We start from the raw sequence: 23,657 nt of genomic DNA on the forward strand, positions 1-23,657 counted from the left end.
TGACAGCCTATAATAGAGTGACAGGCTATAGAGTAACAGCCTACAGACTGACAGCCTATAGTTTGACAGCCTATAGTTTGACCGCCTGTAGATTGACTGCCTATAGATGGACAGCCTATACATTGACAGCCTGTAGATTGACAGCCTATAGATTGACAGGCTATAGATTGACAGCCTATAGATTGACATGGACTGTAGATTGACAGCCTATAGATTGACAGGCTATAGATTGACAGCCTATAGATTGACAGACTATAGATTGACAGACTATAGATTGACAGACTATAAATTGACAGCCTGTAGATTGACAGGCTATAGATTGACAGACTATAGATTGACATGGGCTATAGAGTGACATCCTATAAATTGACAGCCTATAGATTGACAGACTATAGATTGACAGCCTATAGAATGACAGCCTATACATTTACAGCCTGTAGATTGACAGCCTATAGAGTGACAGCCTATAGATTGACAGCATATAGAGTGACAGCCTATAGATTGACAGCCTATAGATTGACAGCCTATAGAGTGACAGCCTATAGATTGACAGCCTATAGATTGACAGCCTATAAATTGACAGCCTATAGATTGACAGCCTATAGATTGACAGCCTATAGATTGACAGTCTACAGAGTGACAGCCTATAGATTGACAGGCTATAGAGTGACAGGCTATAGAGTGACAGGCTATAGAGTGACAGTCTACAGAGTGACAGCCAATAGAATGACAGCCTATATATTGACAGGCTGTAGATTGACAGCCTATAGATTGACAGCCTATAGAGTGACAGTCTATATTATTATATTGACAGCCTATAGAGTATTGAATTAATTAACTATCGAAGCATCTACTAAACCGCGGATACAAAAAAATATCTACTAAACAGACATTGATGGAAACATTAACTGAAAAGTTTACGCCTTTTATTCCCGAAGTGGTACTGCACATTACGGCATGTAATGCCGCTATACAATTTACACCATTTGGGTTACAATTCCCATGTATCACATGCAATATAAGGCTCACCCATATTGTATGCTATTGATGCAATTGACAACAATCCAACAAGGAAGCACAAGTATAAGGGCCCTAAATATATCACTAAAAATAAAGTGGAATAAGTACTATTCCTAACTAGTTGAGTAGGTAGTAGATTGAGTTGTTAAATATTAGAATTAGTCCATTCCAGAGGGTTTTTAGTGGTGGATCAGGAATTAGGAATTATGAAACAGAATAATGAAAAAATTCAATGTGGGAATGACAAAAAATGTTTATTCCAGTACACATTTCAGTTGCAATCACAAATACTTTACATACATTAACTGATAAAAAACTTTAATCACATTATTACATTATATTAGGTAGGTACAAACATATCTGACAGTGTTTTATAAGCTGAAATTAACACCAAATTCATTTCTAAACAAAAGAACATCCAAAATGAACACTTAAGTTATTGTATCACATTATTGTGCAAAAATTTAGTATTCAAACACATTTAACTACATTACATTGCATCAAATAAAATCTGTCCACAACTGACTTCATCATTGACATAAAAATACATGTAAGAAAATCACAAAAATATTTCATGAAATATCATCATCATCATTAGGTATCTGTGACTCTTCAACTGTCCTAGAAGCAGGAACGTAAACATTAAAAGTAAACTCCGTACGAGGGAACGAACCAGGATTGATAACTTGACACTCTTTGTAATTCCTCACAAAAGGTTGGAAATGATCAGCTACTACCACTAGGTCCGGTAAGGGATAGAGGTTTAATGCACTAGCATGTCTCCAGAACACGGGCTGCACACCCAATGACATTGGAGTCAAACAACACTGACTTAGCAAAGTTTTTGTCAAATGATCCGGTATATCACCACTATCCGGAAAATGTAATGTATTCCTACACAACTTCATCACCAAATCCTGTCTGAATACAACAATCTCTTGCGTACAATATTGTATCCGACACGGGTTGGTTGTAAATATTGCACTGTCACCGAGTTTCCTCTGTATTGTGTCTGTTAAGTAGTCTGGTAGCGGCGGTCTCGGTAACACATTTGCTGCAGCAGGATCCGACTTCCCCGGCACAAACACAAACTTGCAATAATCACGTAAATTCCTAAACTGACATATCATGTCTGCTAATGTGTTTAATCCATTCTTCAGATGCATATGGAACTTATAAGTGTATGGACAAGATAGAAATTCACCAATGAGTACTATGGCTATTGGAGGATAGTCATCGAAGCCAGCAAACAGTTTCTTCAGTCTGTCCATCACCTTGGGACTGTCCAACCAAACATCGGACACAAACACTATCACTCCATCTCTGTTGTCATTCTCTATTTTCAAGAGAGCTTTAGAGTTCTTGAGGGAAGTCCTTGACTTTCCTCCAAAGGTATTCAGGTTACCAAAATATGGGGCTGACTCTTCTCTACTCTCCACTGGGGGCTGCACGAGACCAGTCACATGTAGTGTCTTGTCTTCAAAGTAACCCTCGGCTAACACATAGCTGCCTTCTGTGAACAAGCCAGAGTGGTACCTCACGTTGGATATATCAAGTAACACTGAGCCTGTGGGGTCTTCCAGATGATACTGTCTCTCAATAACCTGAGTCAGCAGCCCCAGCACCACTACATCATTCACTCTGCTGGAACAACTCAGTAAAAACTCTACTCTGCGCAGCTGAAATCGTTTCTCACTCTCTGAAGAGTGCACTTTGTCTAATGTGAACAGTTTGTTCCTGAGTGTTCTCTGCCATATCACCGTGTACCTGTCTATCATGAAGCGGGACTTCCATCGGGGATCCGGTAGTAAACATTTCTCATTAGTGATGTCTTTTACGAATTTCTTGAGTTCATAGTCGTAACATAGCTTCGGCACCGTGAATGCATCTATTATATTTAGAACAGTTTCGTGTTCCTCCAGTCCAGCTGTCGAACACTCTTTGAACGCTATTTCTATCTGCTCCTTCTCTAATATAGGCTGGGATATACACTGGTGAAGTAAGTGGGCTGACAGCTTCTCGAGAATTGGATTACGTTCTGACGGTGGCAAAAGTAACAGCTCTTCAGCCAAAAATGTTCCTGCATCTCGACGTAAGGTGAAACCATTTAGTTTAAACGTTGAGGTAATTTCTGCACGCAATTGTTGCACCTCTCCCATAGCAAATACTAGTATATAAACTTAAATAAAGTAAAACTTCTAAAATAAAATAACTAATTAAATCGCGCCAAATTTTATGTCAACAAACATTGACAATTTGACAAAAACAAATGACATTTTCTAAGACATCATAGTTTTGTTTACAAGGAAAGCATACAATTCTTTTCTCTTACTTGTTTTCTTTATTTTGATGATAAATGGAGTCACATTGTCATATTTTTTTCTTATATTTGGATAAAAATATATTTTTTTTTATATTTGTTAAGCAGGCATGGTCAACCTGAATATTAAAAGTATGTGTTGAAATTAAGCGTACTTTACAAACGCTTAACTAAAACACGTTTTGTTATAGCATAAACTGGTTTTTGACTACTCTGACTATTAACAAAAGATATAATAGTAAAATAAATATATAACAGTCGCTAGTGATAGAGCAAAGTGGCGAACAATTGGGGAGGCCTATGTCCAGCAGTGGACTGCTATAGGCTGATGATGATGATGATGATGAAATATATAACAGCTCAATTTTAGTAGACTGTTATAATTACTTAAAAAACACATAAATGTAAAAGAAAAGTAGGTATATATAGTATTTACACCTCAAAAGAAAACACACGTACACACGTTTTGTTTTACCACCATTGACCATAGACGAAAACTTTGACATAATATAATACATTATTTGTATGTGTGTGTTTGTTTATCTATGTATAGATACGTAAATGAATGTTATGTTAGTGTGTAAATGTCAAAACAAATGTTCGTGGAATGCCTGTGTCGGTCGGCTTTGGTGATTCACCGCAATTTAATAAAACTCAAGCAATCGAGGCGTATCAGTAGTGTTTATAAGGTCCCTGCAAGCGCAAACTTGTCCGTACATGTTGTTATAACTCGATCCTATAAGGCCTGTGTGAGTACCATTTCCAATCAGTGAACAACTGCGTGCGAAACCAAGTAGTAGTGCAGTGATTTCACTAATTTATATTTATTTGAATTAAAACTTTGGTCCAAAGACTATCTCTATTGATACTTTATAGAATTATTAATCTTTATTATTAAATAATTACACTATTTCCATTGAAAACCAACAATTTTTAATTTTCCCCATTACCCTTATTAGAATTACATTCTCATTGCAATTAATAATTGAAAAATAAACAAAATGTTGGTGAGTAATGAGGTCGATGGCCAATGAATGTAATAATTGCATAATGTAAATATTTATTTCATGAATGTGACATAAGTATTTACTTGATTGTGTAATTTTACATGATCAATTTTATTATGAATGCCCAAAAAGTTTTATCTTGAAGTCCAAAAGTTATAGGTTTGTTATTATTTCAGGCAAAACGTCAAAAGATGGACATTACAAGGAACTTCCAAAGCTATGCCTGGTGAGTGAAGTTAAAACAAATGTTTTGTTACTATAATAATATTATTTTTGTTAAGTAGAACATAACTAGAGGCAAGAAACAAAATAATATGAACAAAACTCAAGTTAAATGATAATTGATAACACTGATAAGTATGACTTACTTTTACATTATATAATTGGATTGATAAAATAATTGATTGCAACAAGATAAGGTTTGACCCATAATTTTTACTATCAAATAATTTACTTTTGAAACAAAATACATTTTCATTTATGTGGGGATTGTTATAGGGTATGTCATATTATCAATTGAATGTTGATGACTAACTGCTATCTCTGCTCATCCCAATAAGGGACTAGTAACATTGAACACACCCAGAGATAACAAACTGACCACAATCTCCAGTCTCCAGTGATCTTGATCTAGGTAGTTCAGTAAAATTTAATTAAAAACATGTTTAAAATAGCTGTATAATAAAAACTATTTATTTAAAATAGAGTAATCTTTTTCTTCTGATTTATTTCGTTGTGGGATCCAAGACAGTTATTCATATCCCTAGAACTTCAGTGTTCCAGTGTTGTCATAGTTGTATCTACTGTAGATGCTGGCTTACAGGCGTTGTAACTGCTTTGGAAGGTTGTGGCAGACTTATCCTATTATAAATAAATTCATAAGACCCCTTTAACAAATAAAAGGTGTGATGTTACCATACATAATAAGCCTGTATTACATAAGAGAAAACTCATAACATAACTTTGGAACTATGGAAGCATAGGTGTTACATTTAATATATAGGATAGGTGTACTATACATCAATATTCACCATTTAGGGGAAATGTAGATAACTACTATGCCCCAGAATACCCATAGAAAGGCCTCCTATTGTCTTAATATTATATTGCTTAAGAATGTTCCCATAGCACATTATATTTGTTACATAGTTGTAGTAACAGTTATTCTCATGAAACAGTTATTGCAACTTGTGAAACCCCAACAAGTTGTGTGTAAGAAATGTATTTACTACAACAATCATATTTTTCCTTATAACTTCAAATAAATGAAAATATAGCACAAAACATCAACCTGTATGAATGGAAACACGTTTGTTTCCTTATGCTTGAGGAAAAGATTTTGATTCTGGTTTTTGCAGTGATTTATTACCTCTCTCTGTGTGAACGAGATATCTGTGATGTCATAATGTTGTAGTGTATGGTGTATCGTTACGCTCTGACCCTCTTATTCACTAAAATAGTAAGCAGAATTAATATGAACCATGCCTTTACCTTTACACTGCAAAATAAATCAAATAATGCATCCACATTTTATGAACATTAAGTAGTAACCAAGATTAGCCCACACTGTATTTATTAGTAGCGCACAAGCTCTAGACAGGACAGTAAATACTGCAATGAAAATCGTTAAGTTTTCGCGAACGCAACTATCGACGAAGTTCCTTTCAAATGACGGGATATCATCGTTTTATTCATGGACTTATTTATAAATCAATCCAAAAAAGAAGAAGTAGTCTTTCCGTAGGAGAAAGTATTGATAGATTGAAAGTATTGAGGATATATTTCATCATCTTGAATCACGTACTGTTTTCCTTAATCAGATTACCTTCGCTTGTGTTCGATTTAACGATAACCCGTTACAGTTAGTCAGTGTGAGTCAGAGTTGCCATATTTTGGCCATCTCTGCATTGATGCCACCTACACAATTATGGTGCAATATCATTGTAACAGTTGTATAGATATAATCGTTGTATGAACGATAGTGGAAAGGGAAATAACATTTATACTCTTTTTAAACAATGTTGACTAGAGACCATCCCATTGTTTCTATTGAATAATATTATCCAAATTCATTCGACCATTAACCTTTTTCAGAAACTAACTTTAACACTACCAACTTCAGCTTGGGTTACTGTAACACGAGTTCGCTCGCAATCAATCTTCTTCCTTCGTCCCCATCCATAAAAAAGTTTACAAATCCCCGATTCCCCAACAACCTTTAAATTCCCAACCCCCAAAAGGTCGGCAACGCACTTGTAACGCCTCTGGTGTATCAAGTGTCCATGGGCGACGGCAATTGCTTACCAACAGAAAAAAAAACTTTTCTTCTTCAAAATTCAAAGAATATAATTATTTGTAAAAGTAGTTTTAATTTATCTAAAGCAAAAACCGTCGACATTAAACCATACTTACATTACTTAGGATTTTAACAAAAATCCATCTAAATCAATTCAGCAGTTTAGTAGTTAACAATTAACAGTGATTTAAATATTGACCAACACCTAAGTAGGCTAACGTTAGACTGTTGGATTAAGAGCCTGATGCAGAAAGCAGTACTCCTGGACACGGTGCGCATTGTCCGGAAATTCCTCTCTCTTGACCCTTGACCGCAAGTAGCTTGGATTTCTCTCGTTACTGGTGGGCTACTGCTTTTTATATTTTTAAATGTTTTTTTTTTAATTTAGTATTTAATAATAAACAAATATAATAAATAAATAAATGAACGAAAGTTTAAATATAATCTGGTGGTGTATCCAGGTGCAAGCCGGACTGGTGCTACCCCAGCATGAGCAAGGAGACCAACGAGCTGCTGCGGCAGTGCGCGGACCTGCCGCCCGTGCAGCTGTGCGACGACGTCGAGGAACTCATCAACAAGAGCAAAGCCTTCCCCATACCGTTCCCCATTCAGACCGTCAGGTTAGTGCTACAATGCTACTTGAGTTTCTTCAGAGAAATGGTAGAAAATCAGGAAAGTCAGAGTGAATAGGTACTTTCTAAGTCTGTGTGCTCCATCCTCGGCCACATCTTCGCTTCGCCGTCCTAGCAGTAAGCGGGTTGGTGGCCAAACGCAGACTTTTCAACGTTAAAATATATTCTTTTGTGAAATTGTTGGTCTGTAGTAAAATTTTCTCATGTGATAGATGTTTAACACTAATGCTAGTAGTCAACTAGTAAGCAATTTGTTTACAATATGGTTTCGTTACTGGTGTTGAAGACAGTGCACTAAAAACGAGGCAATACTTCTTACGATCATCTTTCCCAGATATAAATAGATAAATAGTAGATGTATAAAGCTAAATATAATATTGATGTGACTTGCAGATTAGAAAAGCTAAAAGCCCGGCGATCAATAGACAAACTGAAGAAAAACATAGTGTCCACATACCCGCTCATACACGAACGAGTGCTACTTCTCATCACACACTTCCTCATATACAAGAGGTGAGTTAAGTACCCATCTGTTTTTTATGGAATAACGTCACGCCTTTTATCCCCGAAGGGGTAGACAGAGGTGCACAGTACGGCACTTGGTGCCGCTATACAATGTACACCCAATTATCACCATGTATGTTATAAGTCCCATGTTATAGGGGGTGAGCCTATTGCCATATACTGTGTTTTCTAGGATCCGTGCTACTACTGAGAAAGTTTCGAAAAACCGAAAACAGCCCAGTACCTAACACTTTGCCCGACGCGAAAATCGAAACCGAGACCTCTTGTTCGGTAGTCGCACTTGCGACCGTTCAACCAACGAGGCAGTCACCTAATTTATTCAAGTGCGTATTTTACGTATGTTCCAGAGAGTACGGCAGCAGTATAGAGAAGGAGTTGTACAAGGACATGAGTGTTCCCCAGTTCATAGACCGACTGCTCAAGAAGCGAGCCGTCAACTTCATGGGCGCGGCCGACTCCTACCTCCTGCTGTCCGGGGAGAAAGGGTAAATACGCCGCAACACACGATATACCACCTTAAATACAAAGCAATATGGTTCATTTTACAATAACTTAGTTTTTGTCACATTCATACGAAATCTTTACTGTTCATTCCATAGCATGTTATCCTTTCACATAAATTCATGTTTTCGTTTCAATTTCAACTCTTTCACTTCACACATAAGCTTGATATTCGTGTAACACCCATGATTCTTGTATATGTGAAGTAAAGAAGGGGTGATGTGTGTGTAACGTGTATAACGTGGTGGTGTGCGTGTGTTGTGTCGGTGTAGCTATGTGTGTGTACTTGTGTGCAGATCATTAATGGACGGGTTGTCGCCGAAGGAACTTAAAAATATACGCTCCAGTCTCTTACGTACGAGTAGGTGAGGAAACTATCTCTGTCCTTTACTAACAACTAACATTAGAAAGAGAATGGCAACTAAGACTGGTTTTGGTTGAGCACAATTTTTCACATGCACTGCTTGTCCTGTACATCAAGCAATTTCAAACTCTATATCAAAAGGATGAGGTTGAAAATGCACTGGAGAAACTTTCATGATTAATTCTTCAACACGCTTCATGTAATAAGTAAGACTTTATTGAGCACTATGCAACAGCATGCCCTTGTAAAGAAGGGGTGATCAACAACAACATGGTTCATAATTTCATTTGTTATTCCGCCGACCAATATGAAAACAATAAAAGTTTTAATGTTTCTGCATTAAAAAGAAATCACAAAAAGAAGGAGGAGACCCTCCAACACCCTTAGTACGAGTTTCCTTTACGTTTAAAGTAAACGAAACGAGAGCGCGTTTGGCGCTCTGATTGGCCGGTTCGAATAAACCAACCAAGGAAATGAGGGGGCGTTCGGCGCTCTGATTCGTCGGCTCGAATAAACCAACCAATCAGAGCGCCAAACGCGCTCTCATCTCGTTACTTAAAACGTAAAGCAAACTCGTACTAAGGGTACAGATTGTTCAAAGAACAAAGCTTTGTATCACGTATAAATAGTTTAACTTTGCCAACGTATATTTCAGTTCGGACGGCTGGGAGAGTGTGGGCACGATGAACCAGAAGCCGCCTCTACTGCTGGAGAACTGCCTGAGCTACGACGAGATGAAGGTGTCGGCGATGGTGTACGTGAGCGGCCACACGGAGTGCATCAACGCGGGCGAGCGCCGCAACTCCGGCGTCGTCAGGGAGGATAATATCGAGACTGAAGCCGTTATTATAGGTGAGAGTCTGCTAAATGCTGTTGTTCCTAGTTTTTTTTATGATATAAGCTGGTAAAGGAGCAGACGGATCACCTGATGGTAAGCAATCGCCGCCGCCCATAGATATCCATAAAACCAGAAGCGGTACAAGTGGATTGCAGGAATTTAAGGGTTTTTGAGGAATTGGGGAGGGGGTAATTAGGCCTCCGGTAACCACACTCACAAAACGCAAGCGTTGTCTACCACGACCGCGTGATACGAAGCCTTGATGTCATACGAACTGGTTAATATGACAGAAGCTTTTTGTTAAATACTGGACTCAATTACAAATTCCGTGTTATTATTGTCAGTCATGGCAGTCTTGCGACAAGCAATCTAGACACACGGCAGTGTGTCCGCCAAGTTCGAGCAAAAAAACCGACACACCGGCCGTGGGTTATATTACACGAACCATTTCGGGCCAAGTTCGACCCACCTATAACTCAAAATCTATTTTATCTACGCATATGAAATTTCTAGTATCTATCGAGATCTACTTACTTATCTAAAATACAAAATTTCATTAATGTACCTATTGTAGATCTTGAGATATTGACGTCAGAAAATCGCTATTTTTACTATACACTCACTGACTGACTCACTCATCAAAAACCTAGACCACTTCCAATAGTCGTATTGACTTGAAATTTGGCATGGAGGTAGGTCTTTAGGTCAAGGTAAAGGAAAAAATCTGAAAATGGCCAAGTGTGAGTCGGTTTTAAAAATAATGAAGGTGTAAATTCATACTCCTAAGGAACTAAAACAAAAAAATTATCTATATCTTCCAATGGTCGTACCGACCTAAAATTCGTTACGAAGGTTTGTATTTAGTCAAAGTAAAGTAAAATAAGAAAAAAAGAAAATAAACCTTACAAAAATAAATGAAATCCCACCCAAAACATAAATGTGAAAGTCTGCCAAGTTCGATAATATTGGAATGCTTCGCCTATAAAAGAAGTGAGATCTAAATAAGTACCAAGTTCCATACACAGACCTCAGTTAAAAATGATATAACTTGGCAAGTTTTAATAGAAAATTATATACTTGACTCATTGCGTTTAGTAGGTTTATAACAAAGTGTGTGAAAACTTGCCAACTTGTTATATCATTTTTAACAGAGGTCTGTGTATGGAACTTGGTACTTATTTAGATCTCACTTCTTTTATAGGCGAAGCATTCCAATATTATCGAACTTGGCATCCTTTCACATTTATGTTTTGGGTGGGTCAAACATTTACTCTAAAATATGTCCTCTCTAAGTAAATGTACATTACAACTGAGTTTTGACAACTGTCCCCCTTTTTTTTTTGAGGGGGGAATATCATCCAATGACTTCTCCCACCTTGGGCGAGGCGAGAGGGAGTGTCAGACTCTTACTGACTAAAAACCACCCGTTCCTTCTCCTGCTTTTCGAGCCGGAGCCCCGGTAAACCCGCTAGGTAGTCCGCAGCTCCGGGCAACTGTCCCCTAAACCAGCTCCCCTATCCCAGGTGCGATAGGTCCTCGCTTCCAGCGCGAGTTCCGCATGGACTGCGAGGACGTGCTGGTGTCTGCGGAGCAGAACGTGCCGGAGCAGGGCTACGGGGAGGAGGTCACGCCCACCACCTGCCTCAACGTGCTCAAGAACACCTACGTCCGGAACAACGCCTCCGGCAGACACATGTGGAGGCAGATGTGGGCAGAGTTCTACCAGGTACGGAATTTTAAATAGTACGTATAGTATTTAGTACTGGGGAAGCTCACAATAAAACACACAGCCCATTTGTAGCTCGGTATAATTAAAAACTGCCATTGACAATTCACGTTGACAACTGACATAGACAACTGATGTTGTACACAGATTATGCGCTTACACTACATCCCTCCCCACTTAATTAAGAATTACAACAATTACCCCTCTCTAACTTATTACCTACTTAATATCTAACAAATTATGATTAACTTAAGAATACTTATAGTTTATAGTTTTACCCACTCGACAACTCCGAACGGGACGTGGCTGGGTCGGTACTGGGGTGGTAGGAGGCGTGGTAAAGTCCTCACTGATTGGCATGCCTAAATCCTCAACGGACTCTGTATTGGTACCTATCTTACCCCCGGGCTCACCCAGCTGCTCGCCTCGAACTACGGTCCGCTCAGATGGGATCTCCGCCTGGATATCAGGCTCCAAAGTCTGAGGGTCCACGGAAGACGGTCTCGTACCTGTGGGGACTACAAGCGAACTCCTCGTTCTACGCTTTAGCTGGTCGAGATGTCTATGGTGAACGTTACCCTTATCGTCAAGAATTTTATAATCATTAGTTCCTGTTGACTTAATCACAGATCCTGGTTGCCATTTTTCTGCCTTTAGATACTGACGGTACCAAACATCGTCACCTACTCCTACTTCTCTACTCTCCCCACCTTTACCTCTAACCTGCCGCTGCTGCGACTCACGAACCTTGCCTTCCCTATCTGGTTTCAACGCGTCTAACCTAGTCCTTAAACGTCTGCCCATCAGTAATATCGCCGGACTTTCTCCCGTAGAACAATGTTCGGTATTACGGTAATGTAGTAAGAAATTATTCAAGGTCAATTCTATATTTTTGTTCTCAGCTATAGCCTTTTTAATAACCTTCTTTAGGGTCCTGACTGCGTTCTCCGCCGCCCCATTTGACGCGGGATGATAAGGGGCTGTAAATACGTGTTCCACCCCGTCACCCTGTAAAGAGGTGGCAAATTCACTACTTGTAAATGGTGGACCGTTATCTGTCACTATCTGCCTAGGAACGCCAAACCTACTCCATAGTTCACTAAGCTTAGAAATAGTACTTCGAGCTGACGTATTAGGAACCAAAAAAACTTCTAACCATTTTGACATGGAGTCTACTACGACCAAATACAATCTACCTCCGATGGGGCCCATAAAATCTAAATGGAGCCTAGTCCATGGGCGGTGAGGCCAGGGCCAGAGCCGTGGGGATGCGCTGGGGGGCGCGTCCGCATGCTGGGCGCAGGTGGCGCACGCGCGGCACTCGCGCTCCACCGCCTCGTCGATGCCGGGCCACCACACGTAGCTACGTGCTATGGCTTTGGATTTAACTATCCCCATGTGCGGCTCATGTATTAATTTTAACACTTTATCTCGGCAACCATCAGGAATTACAACCCTATGCCCCCACATAACACATCCTAATTCCTCGTATAATTCCGACTTCCTATTAAAATAAGGTTGCATACCTACTATACTACACACTTCGGGCCAACCGTCCCGTATAAACGATAAAACCCTACTCAGAATGGCATCCTTCAATGTAAATGTTTTTATTTGTTTATTATCCAATAATAACGCTTCTTGTGCAAAGTGTAAATATGTCTGTTCCGGAATTACGTCACTTCCTTGTTTAGTAGTATTGATCGGCAACCGCGATAGGCCGTCCGCACAGTTTTCGTTAGTTTTAATGTATTCTATATCGTAGTCATAAGCAGACAAAATGACGGCCCACCTCTGCATCCTACTCGCGGTCATAGTCGGTATCCCGGCATTAGGGCCAAAGATAGAAACCAACGGTTTATGGTCAGTGCGTAATGTAAATTTTCGTCCGTATAAATATTGATGGAATTTCTTTACACAGAAAATAATAGCTAAAGCTTCGCGGTGTATTTGAGAATAATTTTTCTCCGCAGCAGTGAGGGCACGCGACGCATACGCCACTGGGCGCTCGCCCCGCACCCCGCGCTGCGCCAATACCCCTCCAATACCCCGCGCGCTCGCATCACACGTCACGATAACCGGTTTCCTAGGATCGTAGTGAGCTAACACCTCGCTACTGACTAACGCTCTTTTGACTTCTCCGAATGCGCGCTCGCACTCACTGTCCCATTTCCATGGAATCTCCTTCCGCAGTAAACTATGCAAAGGAGCTAGTAAGGAACTAAGATTTCTAGTAAATCTTGCGTAAAAGTTAATCATACCTAGGAACGAACGTAATTCTGTTACATTGGTAGGAGCTTCAATCTTAAGAATAGCATCAATCTTAGAAGTATCCGCTTTAATTCCATCTTTTGATATCACATACCCCAAATATTTAACATTGTCTACCAAGAAAACACATTTATCCTTCCTTAACTTTAATCCGTTGTCAGCTAAACGCTTCAAAACAGCCTCAAGGGCCTGTAAATGCTCCGTTCTAGTCTGACCTCCTATGATGATGTCATCAAGAAACGCTTGCACATGCGGAATGCCCTGAAATAAATTTGTCATAATGCGTTGGAAAATTCCTACGCTAGATGCTAAGCCGTATACTAACCTATTGTATCGAAATAACCCTCGGTGTGTGTTAATGACAGTAAACTTTTTGGAATCATCCAACACAATCTGATTGTAAGCATTAGATAAATCTATTTTGCTTAAATATTGAGCTCCATTTAACCCTACCAAAACATCATCAATTCTAGGAAGTGGGTAACGATCGACCAGCAAAACGGGGTTTAAAGTAGACTTGTAGTCCGCACAAATACGTAACGTACCGTCAGCCTTATTAACAGGCACCAGTGGAGAAGCCCAGTCCGAGCAGTCCACCGGCTCGATGACGCCGGCGCGCAGCATCGCATCGAGCTCAGCGTCGACGCGCTCACGGAGTGCATACGGCAGGGGCCGTGCTCGGTGAAATACGGGTTCCGCGCCCTCACGCACCCGCAGTGTTGCCTTGCCCCCCCTGTACCGTCCCAGCCCTCCACTGAACAGTTCTTTATACCTGTCAAGTAATTTACACAACACAATATCAATTTGTTTGTCATCCTTCCTGATAAAATTACACTGAAACTTTGGAATATCTATTTGTAATTCTGCCAACCACTGTCTCCCAATCAAAGATGTGGTACCATTCTCAATGACAAATAATTCTAATTGTTTTTCTATGGCATCATAACACACTGACGGTTTAATTATACCCAAGGGCTTTATTTTCGAGCCATCATAAAATTTTAGGATAGTATTATCATTTTTAATAGGCAAATGGTCAAAATACAAATCATATACATTTTTATTTATACACGAAATGGCTGTGCCAGTGTCTATCTCCATTACAATTGGAATGTTATCTATAAGAATGGGTAAACTCACCGCCTTATAATTATTTAATGCCATGAGATTTAGATCTTCGATAACCCCTTCTTCATCACTGGTCCCGTAGTCGAGATCTCCGAAATGAAATCCGCGCCTAATCGCTTTTTCTTGACCGTCATTGTTTTCCTGCGACCTTCGACCTTTCCACTCAGGACACACCCGCCGCAAGTGACCCACATTTTGACATTTGCTGCACACAAAGTTCCGATAGCGGCACCTGTCAAAATCGTGATTCGCCGCCCCGCATGCTGCGCAGCCTGCGTTCACCGACCCGGCTGAGCCCGTCATCCTGACATTGACCGGCCGCGTGCGGCCTCTAGCTGTCGGTGCTACCGGTCCCGCTCCGCCAACTCTGCGCCCGCGTCCTTGTCCGACACGCCCCGCGCACTTTTCTAGCGCATGGACCGAGCACGTACTCCTCGCCTCTGATGCTCCTTTCCCCTCAACCACAGCTGCGTCCCTCTCCGCTGCTTCTAACGAACACGCCAACTTGACCGCCTCCGCAAAATTTATGGTGTCATTTTCAGCGAATAACCGCTGCCGAATGACGTCACTGCGCAGCCCGCAGATAAATTGGTCGCGTAAGTTTTCGTTCAAATTGGTGTTGAACTTACAATTCCGCGACAATTTCTTCAGTTCCGCTACGTATGTGGCCACATCCTCCGTAGCACCTTGCCGTTTCTGTCGAAATCGGTATCTTTCCGCTAACGAAGATGGCGGCGGTTGTAAGTGTTGTTGCATCAAATCACCAGCTTGTACGAAAGATAATTCCGAAGGCTTGTTTGGACTAGCGAGATTAACCAGCAACTCGTAAGCTTCATCCCCCATACTAGCAATCATCGTCGGTAACTTCATTTCGTCCGAGACCTTGTTCACCTTGAAGTACATCTCAAGTCTGTCCATATAAGACGTCCATAACCCCGACCGCATGTCGAACTCTTTGATTTTACCAATCGACATTGTGACACACTGTAGATTGAATGCGCACGCAAAACCGTAACTAATTGTCCTCGTCGCCACTATAGTATTTAGTACTGGGGAAGCTCACAATAAAACACACAGCCCATTTGTAGCTCGGTATAATTGAAAACTGCCATTGACAATTCACGTTGACAACTGACATAGACAACTGATGTTGTACACAGATTATGCGCTTACACTACAGTACCCTTTGGTAGTATGGATGGTGGTTATAGCAAACCACGTAGGTAAAACGGCGAACTCCGTTTCGCCACCAATGACATTCCCAGTTTTCCTTCATTTCCTGAATTTTCTTTACATTAAAACTCACGGAGCCCGAGACCTTTCCAACGAGTGCAAAACCATGAAAATCGGTTCGTACATTCTGGAGATATAGCGTCAGGAAAGAAACCCCGACTTATTTTTATATGATTTAAATCTTTCACGCCGCGTCTTGTCTAATTGTCTTAGTGTTTCTTCACACCTAAACTATGTTTTGGATAGAAGGTGCAAAGATAGTTTGTCAAATCCGACAATGCACACGGAGCAGTTTTTATCCCTGAAATCTCACTAGAATGGGAAATATACTGCTAAAATCACTGAGGTTATTGTTGTGTGGAATCTGGTATAACGATACTGCGAGCCCTGAAAGCAGATAGGACAATCTCCATTCAACTAAAGCTAAACCCGGATTATGTAACTTTTAAATCCCGAAAATAAATAAACAATTAAAAAAAAATATTTAGTCTCTTAAATTTACATAACTCAAGTGCTCAAAACAGCCCGTGTAAGTAGTTAATCCCACCCAAAACATAAATGTGAAAGGCTGCCAAGTTCGATAATATTGGAATGCTTCGCCTATAAAAGAAGTGAGATCTAAATAAGTACCAAGTTCCATACAAAGACCTCAGTTAAAAATGATATAACAAGTTGGCAAGTTTTCACACACTTTGTTATAAACCTACTAAAAGCAATGAGTCAAGTATATAATTTTCTATTAAAACTTGCCAAGTTATATCATTTTTAACTGAGGTCTTTGTATGGAACTTGGTACTTATTTAGATCTCACTTCTTTTATAGGCGAAGCATTCCAATATTATCGAACTTGGCAGCCTTTCACATTTATGTTTTGGGTGGGATTTCATTTATTTTTGTAAGGTTTATTTTCTTTTTTTCTTATTTTACTTTACTTTGACTAAATACAAACCTTCGTAAAGAATTTTAGGTCGGTACGACCATTGGAAGATATAGATATTTTTTTTGTTTTAGTTCCTTAGGGGTATGAATTTACACCTTCATTATTTTTAAAACCGACTCACACTTGGCCATTTTCAGATTTTTTCCTTTACCTTGACCTAAAGACCTACCTCCATGCCAAATTTCAAGTCAATACGACCATTGGAAGTGGTCTAGGTTTTTGATGAGTGAGTGAGTCAGTCAGTGAGTGTATAGTAAAAATAGCGATTTTCTGACGTCAATATCTCAAGACCTACAATAGGTACATTAATGAAATTTTGTATTTTAGATAAGTAAGTAGATCTCGACAGATACTAGAAATTTCATATGCGTAGATAAAATAGATTTTGAGTTATAGGTGGGTCGAACTTGGCCCGAAATGGTTCGTGTAATATAACCCACGGCCGGTGTGTCGGTTTTTTTGCTCGAACTTGGCGGACACACTGCCGTGTGTCTAGATAACACTTGTGTTGGGGTTGTCTCGTTCCTCCCCAGATTTGATACAGTATTGAGACTTAAAAAACAATTAAAATCATAACTACTATAAATTACATTCATAACTGTATAACACAACTAACTTCCTTTACTGTACAGGTCCACAGCTACACGTACGAGGAACTAACAGGCTACATCAGCGTGAGCAACACGAAGGACGCGCAGAAGAAGTACACGGACCGCTACGTGCAGCTGTCGCGGCCGCACCACGTCTTCGACAACGAGGTCTACTACAAGCGCCTCGCCGTCATCGCAGACACCGTCTTCATTGAGGCCGACCACCGCGCCCAGCTCGAGAACAAAATGGCTTATGTTAATGTTATTGGTTGCGGTTAGTATACCTGTGTATTGTAAAAAATGTGTAATGAATTTGTCTGTGTGTATAAATCTGCTTACGAATGTGTTGAACTTCAAAGTCTAGGAGAAATATTTCATGGTTATCTCTCTAGGGTAGTGTGATTCTTAAGGATTGGAAGGTTTAGTTACAGTAGTAATAGATTATAGTCTGCAAAGAAAGAATTTGAATTATTTTTTAATCGCAAAAAGCTTTAAACCGAGAGGAGTGGAAGGAAGGTAGGGAAGCCTTTGTCCTGCAGTGGGACGATCATGGCTGAAATCTAAAATCTAAATCTTTAATCACTACATAGTATAAACCAAAGTAACTTTCTTTGGCCCTGTGTCCCTTTGTATGCATAAAATTTCCTTGTATAATATGACTCAATACCGTGCAGGTCTGGGCGTGTGGAAGATCTCGAAGCACCAGGTGGACGTGTACGTGCTGTCGGTGCTGGCGCGGCTGCGGCACCTGCTGCGGGGCCCCGGCCTCACACACGTCGCCGACGTCAACTTCGCGTACATCACGCCCAGCGACACCATACTCGGTACTCTAACTACTTACCACTACTTTTTAGGGTTCCGTAGCCAAATGGCAAAAAACGGAACCCTTATAGATTCGTCATGTCTGTCTGTCTGTCTGACTGTCCGTCCGTATGTCACAGCCATTTATTTAAACGGGGAAAATCATCCAATGACTTTTTTTACATTTAATGGGTCCACGTTTGGCCTCTATCTCGCCTGATGCTAAGGATGATGAAGCAAAATATATAGATGCTATAGACACCCAGGTTATTCCCATCAGGAAACAGACTCCGGCAAGAAGTTCCACTCCCTATCAGTTCGCACAAGGAAGCTTGAAGCGAAGAGCTTCGTGCGAATGGGTGGGATATCTACCATGAAACTTCTCCCGCCCTAGGCGAGGCGAGAGGGAGTGTCAGACTCTTACTGACAAAAAACCACCCCGTTTCTACTCTTGCTTTTCGAGCCGGAGCCCCGGTAAACCCGCTAGGTAGTCCGCAGTTCCGGATCAGAACTTATCACTACTGCTATCCTAGTACTTAGTGCTTCTCACTAGACCTGCTATTCTCATTTCCGTTAGAGATGTGCTATGTAACTATGCTACGAAGATGTTACAACATTATTTACAATTATTATTACTACTGCTACTTCCACAGCGATGTTCTCAAACGCCACGGGCTCGAGTAAGACAGCCGAGTACAAAACATTCTTCGAGAACAAGAAACATCCAAATGGTGAGTCCTAGTCCTAGTCTTACTATAAATTATGTTTGCCACATTGATAAAATTACTGCTATAAGTCAGTGTATGGCAATAGGCTCTTAAATTATAACTCATAGCGTAACCAGCAGCATATGTTGTGTCACATTTAATTCTGTTTGTTTTTTGTAAGCACAAAACTCCTAAACTGCTCGACCAATTTGGATAATTTTTTTTTTGCATTAGGATATTTGTTTGAAAGATAAATTCTACACAGTCAACGGGAACATAGAATTAGCACCTGAGCGAAGCATCGCAGTATTACTATTAACGAGTATAAAATAAAATACGATAATATAATTACTGCCTCATTGGCCAAGTGGTCGCAAGTGTGACTGCTGGACAATGGGTCCCGGGTTCGATTCCCGGGTCGGGCAAAGTATTACTGGTTTTTTTTTCGGATTTTCGAAAATTTCTCAGTAGTAGCACGGAGTCTGGAATTGTGTGTGACTTTAACATAAAAAAATGGTGAAAAGCGGGTATACATTGTATAGCGGCATTACGTGCTGTAATGTACACCTCTGCCTACCCCTTCGGGGATAAAAGGCGTGATGTTGTGTGTGTGTGTGTGATAATATAATGACTTGTGTACGTTGCAGGCGGCATCAACGTGACGATAAAGTCCCGCGAGCCGTCGTCCAAGTTGGTCGGCGCGGACGCGGGCAAACTGCTCGTGTTGACGTACCCGTGGGACGGGAACGCGCATCCCGGGAACGAATTCTGGTCTGTATACCTTTATTACATTAAAACATTGTCTGACTGAGATTGTCTTCTGTGTCGTTAGTGTGTTTACTAATACTTCCATAACATAATATCAGTGCAACTACCAGCAAGGTTGTAGCGGCTTCGATTCTCTCCCCCAAACTGACTATTCCTTGTGTTCACACAAGTACAAGCAAGGGACTTCAAGTTCGATTACCGATAGGGTAAATTGTTATTGGTAAAAAACTTAGTAATACATATAACAGTCTGGAATTGTGCCCGGTATATGGCTGTAGGCGCGCCTCATATTACATGACATTCATACATGGTCAAAAGTGTATGTTACGTTCTACGTATGTACTAATGGGATTAAAAGGCATGAAGTTATTATTTTTCCCGCCGCGATTCCGTACAATAAAAATCACCCAAGTCACCTCACACCCTGCCTGTATACCAAATTTCATCAAAATCCGTACAGTAATTGCACCGTGATTGAGGGACAAACATTCAAACAAACAAACTTTCACATTTATAATATTAGTGTAATATTTTTGTACGTCACTGCATAAATAAACATTATTTTTCTACTTTAGTTATTTTATATCAATGAACTAGCTGACCCGACAAACTTCGTACTGCGTCAAACATTTTTTTCTTACCTTTTAAACGTGGACTGGATTTTTACAAATAATTCAAAACCAAAATTTGCCTAATTGATCCAGCCGTTCTCGAGTTATGGCGAGACTAACGAACAGCATTGATTTTTATATATGTACATAGATATATTTGTGTGTACAGGTTAGGCAGTCTGACGGGGTCGGGCGACCCCGCGGCGGCGTGCTCCACGCAGGTGGCGGAGCTACACAACGCGCACATCAACCCCGCCGTCACCGGGGACAACACCAGGGTCGCCGCCCCCACCGGGATCAGGACCCTGGCCGATCACTGCCAACAACTCGCTGTATAGACCACTATAATGTAATCAACCAACTCATTTAGTACACAGACAACAAAATAAAGAATTAATTATTATGTTATCGGCTTACTCACGTATTGTTTTGACGAGTAACTCGACTAGTTTCAAGCCATGCTAGAGGCTCATATTCATGAGCAGCGTTCCGCGACACACGACGCGGCGATTGTCGCGCTGCTACTGGCATCGGTCTCACGAAAGTTACAATAAAAAAAATAAAGAATTATTCAGTATGGAGTGACCATTGATTGGTTACAATAGATTTTTTTTTTTTTTTTTGAGGGGGAAAATCATCCAATGACTTTTCCCGCCTTGGGCGAGGCGAGAAGGAGTGTCAGACTCTTACTGACTAAAAACCACCCCGTTCCTTCTCCTGCTTTTCGAGCCGGAGCTCCGGTAAACCCGCTAGGTAGTCCGCAGCTCCGGATCAGGCATCAGCCCTGCTGGGCCCCATCTGGTTACAATAGATGTGGCTTCATTAATTAATACTGTTTAGTCCTTTATAAGGCATAAATAACTGACCAGGTTAAAGTAAAACTTGTTGTGGTTTATTAAAATATGCTTTTTGTAATATTCACTGAACTTTTCGTTGAAGTAAACATGGTGGTAAAAATATTCCCTTTGCCTTATAAAGGGTTAGTTAGTCTAACAATATTTTGTTCATATCTGTGCTGAATAAGTCTTTATTTTCTTACCTGCATACTAAATGCTTTGGCTGACTGTAACAATGGCGATGTTTCCAATGTTTGTAAACAGGAACTATTTATTAAAATTATGGTAAAACCCGAATAGAAGGCTAAAGAAACGTCCTTATTTCTATACAACAGGCAGTGTATAGTATAGTATTTGATATACTATGGTAACGAACAAGCATGTTTCTTATACTATTTTAAGAATAATTTTGTTATTAAGTACATCATGGCCTTAGGCCTCTGAAGCCGCAGCAGTGACTGCAGACTATAAGCAAACACCAGGGGCCTTAGTCTGCTATCTATATATTAATACGTGATGCAAAAACTTTGGACCGCTTTTTACGATAATTGCGCGGACGTAGGGAGCATAAAATTTGGTACACTTATAGTTTATGTGTAGGAGAAGTGCGGGACGCTAATATTTTTCAAAAATAATGCTTATAAAGTACATTAAATCAATAAATAAAACATTACACACACATGCATAGTATCTGATCGTATTTGACAAAACGTCAAAATCGATAGACATTGCGATGATATTGACGTCTCATATGATAATAAAAGAGTTTGTTTGAGTTTGAGTTAAATAAAAATTATCCTTGAACGTATGTTAAGTGGTATTGTATATGGTTGAATTTCAACCACTAGGCGACCACTAGTTACAATTATTGTGTCAGAATGTTCGACCTTTGTTTGGTACAAGAGGGACGGAGCTATGTAGGTTGTTATACAACCTAGGAGCTATAGGAGGATATATAGGAGGTATAGCTCCTTCCCTCTTGCACTGCTCAATGATCGACCATTCTGACACAATTGTAATAGCAGACTAAGGCCTCTGATCCCACGGCCGTGCGTTGATGTACAGCTAAGTATAGTGTGTAGTTCTTAATGTGTATAGTCTGGAATCATAATTATTATGTTGACAACTATTTCATTTTATCTTTGTTATAGTTATTTCATTGTTGGTATATTAAGCAATACTTTATGTTGGTTATATGAATATTTAAAATAGATATACGACTAATGTAAGACAATATTAGACTGGAATGTTGTGCCTAGTTGTATTGGTACCGAGATGATTGAATATTGTTCTATATACGGTACATCTTACACAGGGAAGCAGTGACACCGTAATATTTCCTCAATGTTCTGGCCAACGGTTAGGTTTGCAAGTAAATAAAGGATTGCAACTATAATTTATTTAGTTAATGAATAGGTAAGAAGCAATAACGTACTTGACAGAAGTCAGAATGAGTTCATGTGACTATAAATGTATAGTATGTAGTAGATACCTCAGTGTATGCAATGTACAGGCCTAAGCGCCTCGGCCCAAGTCTTGTCAATATGTATATACCTCTAGTTTAGAATTACATTGGTGTAACAGTTTATTTATACAACGCGTAGAAAGTATTGTTATTTAGCAACGTTGTTGTGCGTTAAAAAGACTATTTATCTTCCTGTAATGAAATAAACGATACCATATTTATGTGTGCTTTTATTTTACCTACTAATTAGCTTTATACTTGCAGTTTCATTCGCTACAATTTAGTAACGTTGGTCCAAATTCCAACATGAAAACCATTAAAACCTATCTTAAACAATTTGATTAAAGTACCTAGGTAAGCTGTGCTTTGTGCGCTCACTCCAACCCCAGCCCCGAAAACATACGTTAAATCAGCAAGATTGGGTGGTATTTCCCATTACCTGATGAATTTTACAGTTAATGTTTCTCTATAAGAACTTTCTGACGTTAGACAACAAACTGAACCCAGCAGTTCCCGATTCCCGCGCTTTTCGATGAGTTCATTGACCTACCTAGTTAACAAGTCCAAAACAGTTGTATGTAAAACGGAGTGAATGAAATATTTACTTCTCAATTTCTATTTACTTTATGAACTATTATTTTATGAACTATTTACATTGGACTTCGTTATACATTTGTATTTGTTCGAATGAGAAAATATATTAACAATCATATTAATACAATTTCTAATCTAACTATCATTTATCAAAGACAGGATACAGTATTGCATTGTACTGTGCAATGTGCATTGACTTGCGGAAATAGGGTATTTTTAATTAGTCAAATTCAATACTGTTTAAAAAAAACAAAAGCGAACAAAAATGTTCTCGTTTTGTTGCGTCAAATTGCATACTTATTAATGTGAAATTAGATTTAAATCATCAAATCTATTAACAATAGCATACCTAAATACTTTTTATATTTTATTGTATTGAATTGAAGAAAATGCCCAGTTTGTTTCATTTCTTTGAGGAGTAATATATTTGTCTATGGTCTAACAATTTTTAATGGGACCGTTAATTTGATTTGTGAATATAAAT

At 39.7% G+C, this 23,657-nt stretch overlaps 3 protein-coding genes and 1 long non-coding RNA gene across 7 annotated transcripts in view; 1 reads left to right on the forward strand and 3 right to left on the reverse strand.

Annotated features, from left to right (window-relative positions):
• The window catches only part of LOC126911407 (uncharacterized), a 108,123-nt gene extending 90,815 nt beyond the window's left edge, over positions 1-17,308 (reverse strand). The window contains exons 1-2 of the long non-coding RNA XR_007705960.1: positions 16,510-17,308; positions 10,338-10,530 (exon numbers count right to left, since the gene is read on the reverse strand). This is a non-coding gene — a long non-coding RNA (uncharacterized LOC126911407). The remainder of the gene's footprint in view (positions 1-10,337; positions 10,531-16,509) is intronic.
• On the reverse strand, positions 1,249-3,271 carry LOC126911392 (DNA polymerase epsilon subunit 2). Its single transcript, XM_050698404.1, has one exon. It carries the CDS (start codon positions 3,177-3,179, stop codon positions 1,593-1,595), a length of 1,587 nt encoding a protein of 528 aa, XP_050554361.1. The 5' UTR covers positions 3,180-3,271; the 3' UTR covers positions 1,249-1,592.
• Positions 3,910-22,800, forward strand: LOC118279305 (uncharacterized). 4 transcript variants are annotated; one of them, XR_007705943.1, is made up of 14 exons: positions 3,910-4,089; positions 4,524-4,573; positions 7,105-7,263; positions 7,669-7,788; positions 8,148-8,285; positions 8,598-8,666; positions 9,321-9,517; positions 11,027-11,229; positions 17,434-17,665; positions 18,066-18,215; positions 18,846-18,923; positions 19,547-19,670; positions 20,448-22,038; positions 22,077-22,800. XR_007705943.1 is itself a non-coding variant. In XM_050698391.1 (13 exons), exons 1-13 carry the CDS (start codon positions 3,925-3,927, stop codon positions 20,614-20,616), a joined length of 1,854 nt encoding a protein of 617 aa, XP_050554348.1. In that variant the 5' UTR covers positions 3,910-3,924; the 3' UTR covers positions 20,617-22,800. The 4 variants fall into 4 exon arrangements, 3 of the variants coding, with proteins under 3 accessions (XP_050554348.1, XP_050554349.1, XP_050554350.1); XM_050698391.1 differs by having other exon boundaries at positions 20,448-22,800; XM_050698393.1 differs by lacking the exon at positions 3,910-4,089 and adding an exon at positions 4,113-4,347 and having other exon boundaries at positions 20,448-22,800.
• Positions 14,123-15,816, reverse strand: LOC118268084 (uncharacterized). The gene is made up of 2 exons (XM_035582343.2): positions 14,641-15,816; positions 14,123-14,272 (listed from the first exon to the last, which is right to left on the reverse strand). Exons 1-2 carry the CDS (start codon positions 15,601-15,603, stop codon positions 14,267-14,269), a joined length of 969 nt encoding a protein of 322 aa, XP_035438236.1. The 5' UTR covers positions 15,604-15,816; the 3' UTR covers positions 14,123-14,266.
• Positions 22,801-23,657: the final 857 nt, after the last annotated feature.

This window comes from Spodoptera frugiperda, chromosome 14 (genome assembly GCF_023101765.2).
Source record: "Spodoptera frugiperda isolate SF20-4 chromosome 14, AGI-APGP_CSIRO_Sfru_2.0, whole genome shotgun sequence".
NCBI lineage: Eukaryota > Metazoa > Arthropoda > Insecta > Lepidoptera > Noctuidae > Spodoptera > Spodoptera frugiperda.